This window comes from Hakea prostrata, chromosome 2, assembly GCF_041222555.1.
Source record: "Hakea prostrata isolate BN-2017 chromosome 2, UWA_Hpros_2, whole genome shotgun sequence".
NCBI classification, from domain to species: Eukaryota; Viridiplantae; Streptophyta; class Magnoliopsida; order Proteales; family Proteaceae; genus Hakea; species Hakea prostrata.
The window spans coordinates 5,558,622-5,568,032 of NC_142601.1; the positions used below are offsets into that span (position 1 = coordinate 5,558,622).

Below are 9,411 nucleotides of genomic sequence, written 5' to 3' on the forward strand. Positions count from 1 at the left end.
GAAAATTGGTATCAGTTTCTTTTATTCGATTGCATCAGGTTGTTCTCTTTGAAGCTCTTGATACTTGATTCTGTTGGCGAAAAGGGTCCAATTGTCGTGAAGGTATTCTTTTTTATCCTGTATTGATATCATAAGGATTCTAGGCTTCCTTTTTTTTTTTGTTAATTTACTTAGTATTTGATTTCTACTGCGGAAACAAGGGACGCTTTCAAGATTGTTTGGATTTAGCTCGTGTTAGCTTCAATGCTTATTGGTGTAATCTGAGAACATCTTATTATCATGATTTTTCTGGGCTGGGCAGTGCTATGGCCGTTTCGCTTGGAATATTATACTTTTAGATTTGTGTTCGTTGTTTTAAATTTTCTCATTCTAGCTTATCTGAAGTGACACTGCTGTGACTTATGTTTTTTCTTCATCTGTAATCGTGTTTCATGAAAGCTATTTTCGCTGCTAAAATTTTTCATTCTTCCATTTTTTTTTTAATATAAAGTGACGGTGGTGTGAGTTGTTTTTCTTTCCATTATGATTTATATCATGAAGTTCTGCTTTATCTTAGTGGAAATGTTTCCACTCGCATATGTGCTTTTTTTCTTCTTTTTTTTTGAGGTGAAAACTCCCTTATTTAGTTATACGATATCATACTTGATAAAAACCATAAGATTCATCATAGTGAGTTTCAGTCTACTACTCAAAGTTGCATATTACTGTTACTTCCTCGCAATATTTCCCCGTGATTTTAGGACAGAAGAAGATAGCAGAATGGCTGGATGGAAAAACTTAAATTGATGCAGAACTCAATTTTTATGTTATTTTGTTCTAACGTGCAGACATATATCCTCAGATGAGGCAGTTGAAATCCATTTGTCATTCTAGCCCACTTTCTAATGGGTCGTCAAAGTTTGGATTTGTTTTTATGTGGATGGTGATGTAATTCTATTTCTTTTCCTACTTGTTTGGTTTTATCCTCATCGGAAAACAATAAAAGGGGAGCCTAGTAGTTCAAATAAGCTTTTGCATGTAATATTGTCACACTGAGGCTTTAGCATTCCAGTTCGTATGTTATTGTCCAATCAAAGGCTGTAAGAGAAGACAGATCAAATGTTGAGCAATGGGTCTTGTTTTGAGTGGACTGAATGTATAAAATGGGTTGATGGTGATGGTCACCTATTGTGGCATTGTTTATATCTTCAACAATGGCTAAACAATGCCAGCAGATGTTATTAGTGGATGTTTTTATTAATGATGATTAGGCAAGGTGTTATTTCCATATAAGTTAACAAATATGTCAAGCCAAGTGGATTTTCATAATCTTTATTTGGAAACTTGGTTGTTCGCACGTTCTTTAGTTTTCGTAATGGTTTGTAGGGATTTTTATGATTGCTATATGCGGTGCTTATAATGCATCAACAATAAAGGGTGAACTGGAGACTTGAAAAAAAAGGGGACAAAGAAGAATAAGGGAGAAATGTAGGGTAATAGTGAAAAGCAAGAGATTAATTAAGTTAACAAGAAGGAATTGTGAGGGGATGAGTTATTTTCAACCTCCCAACCTGCCTGCAATGGAAGCTAAAATTCAGCACACAGCAAGTGCGAAGAATTCCTTCAGTTATCATCGCTTCCTGAAAGTTCCAACTTAGGAATCATCACTCAAATCTCTCTCTAATACAACCAGCTGCAGTAGGGGATGAGGGAACCAAACCAAAAAAGAACAATAATGTGAGGTATCATACACACATGAGTCCACAAGCTTAACTGAAAACAAACCTCAACCCATTCTTCCATCTGCCCAAGAAATTAGGTTACAGGCGTTTCTGTTATGTATATATATGAAGATAAATATTACATCTATATTCTATAGTAAGCCTATATACTTGAATACTCTATATCTTTATATATCTTTATAAAAATACATAAAGCACAACCATAGTAATACAATATTTTATACAATATACAATAACAATAATATATAGTCTGGTAGAAAGGTACATAAACCTATTGATTCTAACAACTGATTGCAGAGTTGATCATTCGGACCTTTCAATTCATTGATGTCGATGTCGGACCTATGAATGGGGATATTACCCAAACTCACAAAAAAAAGGAAGTACTTATTCAAATCTTCTTTGTTGATAACCTCGAACAATCAATCGAATATTGATTAATATTAATTTTAAATTTCTAACTGAAGCCTGAAAGAGCAATAGAATTAAATGTACCTCCTAATTACTTCCTAAAATTTCCAACTAAGTAAAATAAAAATTCAATAAAATTAAAATTGGAATTTTTCCTATATGTCTAATAGCTACCAAAACAAAAGATTTCATATATTTCCAAGATAAAATAAGCCCTAAATATCTTACTGAACCATACCAATATTAGGACTTGCTTCATCTTTGTCTTGGTTCTTAAATGGTTTTGGGTTGATTCAATGGAGTGCATCTCTGTTGATATGACAAAATTCAATCTCTTCATTGTCGGCCAAAAGATTCTTTTGTTATCCAGTGCAGCCTTTCATAGTCAGCTGTTGGTCTTTACAGGTCCATTGATGGATAACCTTTCTTGCTGAATCCTAAGTGTTAATTTTTCTGTTGTAAAATGAACACAGTCCCATGTTTTGCGTTACGGTCTGTGTTTGTATGTGGTATCTGGAACTCAAATGAAGTCATCATTCTTACATCTTCTTAGCTCAAATTGTCACCTGGATCCTGGCTAATTTATGCTTGGGTCAGCTTGTTTCTGACAGGGCCTCTTTTGGCTTTTTTTATATGTACAATGATGCCTTATGGCTCACAGATGCATTGGACATTGCATTGTGGCAATCAATGTATGCAAACGTACTAAAAAAATGATCTGTGTTAGTGAACTTTAAGAAAATTCAGTGATTATTTTCCCTGATGAAAATGGTATGGCTCTTCTGTCTTTGTAGGACCTGCTATTTCCAATGGATACAACTATTATATGTCATTTCACTGATCCAGAAAAAATTAGTATGGATGACTCCTATCCATCAGATGTAGATAATATGCAAGTCTATCAGAAGAAAGATGTAGATCATAAGCAAAGTACTTCATCCCATGGAGTTGATTCAGTGGCAGATCTTGGATTTGCCATCACTGGGATCTTAGATTCGCAAGATGTTTCTGAATCATTGCCAGGACAATTTGATCAATTAGACAGGGTTGGAATATGTCATCCGGAGGCTGATATGTGTAGGGAATTGACAATTGATCTGGCTGAATCTGAGAGTGGAACATATCAGAAAGACTTGAAAAAGGCATTGACATTTCCATGCTCTAAGGACGCATCAGTTGGTGAGAAAATGGAGACGTCTTGTATGGGGTTGCATGGGGAAAACTTTTCTGGTTCAAGGGAGGGCTGTATGCGTTCCATATCGCTTCCTGTAAGTTACCCTTTACTTTCATCATTTAACCTATTTTTCTGAGTCCACAAACTGCTATATTGAAGAACCATCATGTTAACTTGCTATAGCGTATAGAATTTGAAGTAACATGGATACAAACATAGAATGTGTGAATGCCACCTGTTTTTAAAAAGTTGATTGGCTTATATGGAGTACAGAGGTACATGTATTGGATAGAGATATTAGTGGACACGTAGCCGCCTTGAGTTTTGGAAGTGAAATATGCCCTTACTGTCATTTAGAGATGCACCATTCACCCTCTCTTATATATGTACATTTATAAATACATTTTGCTTGAAAATATATTGAGGTTTTGCAGTTTCTTGGACTTCCTTAAATGTTCTTACTGCATTTGGACTTCTGCTATAAACTATAATGCCAGAACATTTGCCTCCATTAAACAGTTCTAGTATTTGGCAAAACAAAATTTTGTTAATTTAATGATAGAATCTTTTATGATCGTGACTTGCTGTTGAGTGATATTTTTCAACCTCCTTGGGACACATGCTAACGTGTGAAAATCAAAGGGTTGGGAGCAACCCATGTTGCTAGTCTTTGAACTTAATACTCCATCCTGGGTTTTGTACTGCCACTTTTGGAACAAAACATGCATGTAACTATGAGGTTGTATTCGACTTGGTGGCAATTTTTGGTTGTTTACATGTTATGAGAATTTTTTTAAATGGAAAATTTTGCATGTGGGTCCCCTTAGTGAGGCCTAAACCATGGTTCACAGATCACCTCTTTCTCCCGCTATTACCAAGCGCCTGATTACCTCTCCAAATGGCTACTGACGCTTCCCCTTCTAGAAATCCTATTTCCGTGGGGTATCTTAAGGCCTGATTATCATCGCCCTGATGTCATCATTTCATCCCATGATGGAGTTGAGTTCTGGCAGTACACGATTGCTGGTTTTTGCCGGCTGTATTGAGCACATGGCAATGCTCCCAATTGATACTCTCAAGACCTGTATGCAGGCCCTGGTCACTAGTTTTTTTTTTTCCTTAAAAGATTTTGAAGTGGGTGATTTCAGGTAGGGTGGGACCAGTGGTGGGTGATTGGAAGTGGGCGTGGAGGGGTTATTTTGGTCATTCACGAGCAAACTTAACCCCTCTCAAATGGTGTTAGTTGACTTGGGACCTAGATTTGTAATTTTCTTGCATAAAGGGGACCCACACATGTAATATATTATTTTTTTCTTTGAATCTGTGTTTTGTTTCTAAAAGATTACCTGTACTTGAGCAAGCTGTTATGGTTGGTCAAGTTAAATTTGATCATCTTTTGTGAAGCAATCTTTTCTCTTATTCCTCCCCCTAACTGATCCAGTTCTAGGTTCTTGTCGACGCCCAGAATTCTAAATTGTAAAGCCCTGCCTGTCATATTCTAGACACAAGTTTAGTCATGTAAGTCAGGCTTGTGAGATACCCTTGACTTTGGACCTGCTGTGCTTGTCTGCACCTGGAGTTACTAGTCTTATCCTGTCCATAATAAACGTAGTTTGCCTTTTGTTACCATCAGTTGGTGTTTTGTTCCTACCTTATCTTGGATATTTACTATCAATGATATTATTATGTGGTAAATGTACGGAGAAGAGCCTTTCTCTTTGGGAGTGTGTGTGACCTCTGTCCCGTGTAGGTGGATTAGCACGAGTGGGGTTTCTGCTTTTTTTTTAGGGTTGGGGGGGGGGGGGTTGTGTGTGTGTGGATGTGTGTTGGATGTGGCTTTCTGTTTGAGAGTGTGAGCTGTCTCTGTATGGGGTCGATGGGAGCCCATGTAGGTGCATTACCATGGGCGGGGCAGGTTCATGGGGGTTGAACCAGTCACTTGGCCTCCACATTTTGTTTGCATGGCGGTCCCTTTTCCTTGAAAGTTTTGAATAAGTTTTATGTATTTGTTTATTTTGCTGTTACTGATAATGTGCCTTCCTGCAGACCCCTTCAAGGCTTGTACCTGCCATGAAAGGTAGTCGTGAGAAAGGAGGAGAATCTCTGAGGAAGATGAGAGTGACATGGGCTCCTGATGTGTATGACCCACCTGTTACATCCCTATCACACACAGTGAATAGCCATAACCAGCAGCGCAGGAGGACTAACAAAAAGAATGGCAAGCACAAGCACAAAGGCAAATCGTCACGGGGGAGCACCAGTGGCAAGAAACAATCTAGAGCAGTTGCCAATTCAGACCCTCGTTCAAATTTAACGGCCAGCAGCGGTACCCTGCATTTAGATGGTTTTAATCAGCCAACTGCGGAGCTGGTAGAAGTTGGTGGTGGTCAAGAATCAAACTGCGGGGGTGGCTTCCCGGGGACGTCAGTAGCGCAGATGCATGTCTCTGTTGGTGATGGTTTTAATCAGCCAGCTGCGGAAGTTGTTGGTGGCCAAGAATCAAACTGTGGAGGTAGCTTCCTGAGGACTTCAGTAGCAGAGATGCCTGTCTCGGTTGCCGAGGCTACATAAAAGGGTAAGTGTGGTCTCAACGTGAACTCTTGTTACCGGGCAAACCCCCCCATCATGTGGATAAATAAACCTGGGAGGATTTTAAATCTGGCACAGGAGGTTCTGCGTGTTGCCCATGTATGGTAGAACCGCCAGTGCGCGCCTCTTTCTGTAACATGCATGCATGGGCGATCATTTGCGTATCTGAGTTTCTTTTTCGCTGAATAAAAGGAACTTTATTACTGTAAAAAAAGTTTCCAGATTTCCGGTGTACAGGCTACAGCATTAGAAATTAATCAAAATATCGTCTTATTTTTGGTAGAATTATTATTATTTTTATTTATTATGGAGTCAAAGAATGGAAAGGGGCCAAATAGTTAGACCCACAACCAACTGGGCCTATACAAAAAGTGTCGTTGGTACCCTTAAATTTGAAGGATACCAATCAATGACGCATCTGAAATGGCTTTGTCCAAAGTATTTACAACTGAATTGGATGATTTTCGATGGGAATTGACTCTGGTTAATGATATGTATATTATATCCCTTATATATCAAAGGGTCCGTATATTAAAAACAAAAGAGTTCGAAGACGGAAAAAACCACTCTCGAGCTCTACATTGTGGATTCACATTTGAGAACCTATAGGGAAGACTGAAATTGGTTAGTAGAAATGATCAGGAAAGACGATTCCCAATCTACCTTTTTAGAGCGTTTATTCAGAGCTGCATCACAAATTACATTTGACAACATGGAGACCAACTAGGTTTAAGGCCCACTTGAGAATATGAATCATATTCAGCAGCAATGGAAAAAGGAGCAGGAAGAACTATGATTTACAGAGGTGACTTCCGTACAAGCCCTCTCTTCATAATGACAACATCTTTCGGAGTCCATTGACTTCTTTTAAAAGTAAAACCAAATTGCCGGTTCACCACAAATACCAGAAAATAGAAGTGGCATGGGAAGATATATCTTTAACTAAATTTGTAACATGATTTCAGTTCCATATTATATGTATGCTGTAAAACATTGTTGTGAACCTCGATAGCTCAAAATATCCAAACCACTGGCAGAAGGTATGGTGTAATTTTGTTCATATTAAACATCACAAACACGGATGAAATACGGAGTTTCACAAGTAACAAAAGAAATGCTTAAATTGATTTCCATTCCATTCACCATTGGGACAAGTGTTTCTAACCAAACAATCCAATGAATAATTTCTTCCAACCAATAGAATCATCCACACCATCCAATTGTTTTGTTTACTCTGAAACCAGTTTCTGAAGGCTCTGATTCTGGCTTAGGCGGTGGCCTTGGTTCTCTAGGTTTAGCAGGATCAACAAAAATAACCCAGCCATCCAAGAACTTGGCATTCATTCCTTCTTGAGCTTTCTCTGCTTCTTCTATTGTTGCATATCTTACAAAAGCAAACCCCTTTGACCTTCCAGAGGCCCTGTCCGTGACGATACTTGCTGCAAAATTTATCATACGTAAAGATTACGATGGTGTAATAAAGCATGGTTAGGCATCAAACGTGGGTGCAAATTCCACTGACCTTCTATAAGCTTGCCAAATGGGGAGAATGCCTCTCTCAGCTTTTCATCTGTGGTTAACCTTGAAAGGCCTGATTCATATCACAGCAAAAATAAACAAGTGAATAGTGGGATGTATTACTACAATCATCAGGTCACTTCAGTTCGGTTCACTACCCATTCTCCTCCTAATACGATGACAATCATAACAAAACAATCAAAAGAAGCAAGAACTTAATGTAATGCTCTGGATCCTTCATACCACTAATTTTTATTTTAGTTTTTATTACTACATCCTTCCTTTATGACCCATAAGATAGTAGCAAGCCTTAAAAGAAGCAACAAAAAGAACATCATCCAAGCCTTATCCAACTTAATGAGGTCAGCTACATTGATCCAATAAGAGACAATAGACTATACACCCTCACAACACTCTTGAAGGGGCACTGGTCCTTTTTAGCGAAGAAACATTTCTTAACTGCCCAACATTCTGCTCTAGGTCTTGCAAGAGTTTAGCAAACAACAAGAGTCCAGCTACATGGGTTTGACTGCATCGATCGTAGATCTACAATCAGCAATATTAAAGGTCATATTAGGAGTAAGGCTACTGAGACCAAACAAAGTGTCTGCCACGGTGGACTTTGAAAGAATTAGAAATTTAGAAGAATGGGAAAGGAAGAAGGCATAAGAACCGGGAGGCAGAAACAGCCACACAGGCTCTGGAACCCTAAACTCAAATTCAAAACTTCCAATCTCTGCCTGACAATTGGGATTAAATCATATATAAAAAGCAAATTAGAAGACATTCCTAAAATAACACCAATTCTCTTGAGTAGGATTCTCATTCAAATAAGGAAGCTAAAATGACTTAGAAATCAAATATCCTGTGTAGGGATGTAAATGGATAACTGAAATCTATTTTCTAATCTGCATTGTATCCTATTAGGTGAATCAGGATCTATCCAAAACTAATCAAATACAGTATGGTAAACCTGACCTATTATTATCTGATTCATTTAGCATTCATTTTTAACTGACAATATTTGTTTAGTATCCAATTCGGCAAGCATCCAATTAATTTTACATCTAATTAAAACTAAAAAAACATAAGAAAATCAAAGACTATAAAGAGCAGGGGGGAAAAAGGTACTTCCTAAACTCTCGACTCTCAACCCTAACCCTCATTAAAACAAAGCAGTTAAGATATCAGTGGCTGGTAAAAGGAATTCATATTCAATTTGCTTTCATATCCATTTAGAAGAATCTATATTAAAAAAATACCATCTGGTTAGTGTCCGAATCTTTTCGGAATCCTGTAGTATACAACTACGGTACTAACACTATCCGAATCAAATTCGATCCATTTACATCCCTAATCCAATGCAGGTAAATTCTAAAAGAAACAGAATATAACAAAACAAAAACATTATTTCCCCCATATAACAAATTTCCTAAATTCTACTAAACCGATGACAAGAATTAGACTTTGAATAACGGATGCTAAGGAGATATCAGTATAGATTTAGTAGGATGGTTCAGGTACAAACATACCGCTGACGAAGAGTTTTGGAGTGGTCAAGGATGAGTAAAAACTTAGAGGAGTAAAACTCCAGCGCTGAAGAAGAGGTGAAGGCGTCGACTGACAACTGAGAACGCGACGGAATCCAGATGCAAACGCCATCCCGTGCAAAGCTTGTGAGGATTCAAACCGAAGCTCTCAACAGCGACAAACAGATACACCACGAGAAGAACGAGACGAGCTGTAGAAAATATTCGGAAAACCCTAAACCTCCGAACAGATCAATTGAATTAGAAATTATCACCTCATACGCCAATAGAATCACCTCGATATGTCATCTTCCAATCATCATCCACGACCAATAGAATCACACGAAGAACTAGATTCACCGAAACAAGCATGCAAGGTGGCGCTGAAGAAGAAAAATGGAGATGGATATCACAAAAATGATCTAAATAGTTAAAATTAGGGCACGAGTTGATGAATGCGAGGGCTGTA

At 38.0% G+C, this 9,411-nt stretch overlaps 2 protein-coding genes across 2 annotated transcripts; one reads left to right on the forward strand and one right to left on the reverse strand.

Annotated features, from left to right (window-relative positions):
• Nucleotides 1–6,353, forward strand: LOC149023453 (uncharacterized). The gene is made up of 3 exons (XM_089143986.1): nucleotides 1–102; nucleotides 2,927–3,400; nucleotides 5,353–6,353. The coding sequence occupies exons 2-3, from the start codon at nucleotides 2,942–2,944 to the stop codon at nucleotides 5,875–5,877; spliced, it is 984 nt and encodes a 327-aa protein (XP_089000112.1). The 5' UTR covers nucleotides 1–102; nucleotides 2,927–2,941; the 3' UTR covers nucleotides 5,878–6,353.
• Nucleotides 6,354–7,058: 705 nt separating this feature from the next.
• On the reverse strand, nucleotides 7,059–9,411 carry LOC149023454 (RNA-binding (RRM/RBD/RNP motifs) family protein). The gene is made up of 3 exons (XM_089143988.1): nucleotides 8,946–9,411; nucleotides 7,418–7,486; nucleotides 7,059–7,334 (listed from the first exon to the last, which is right to left on the reverse strand). Exons 1-3 carry the CDS (start codon nucleotides 9,073–9,075, stop codon nucleotides 7,099–7,101), a joined length of 435 nt encoding a protein of 144 aa, XP_089000114.1. The 5' UTR covers nucleotides 9,076–9,411; the 3' UTR covers nucleotides 7,059–7,098.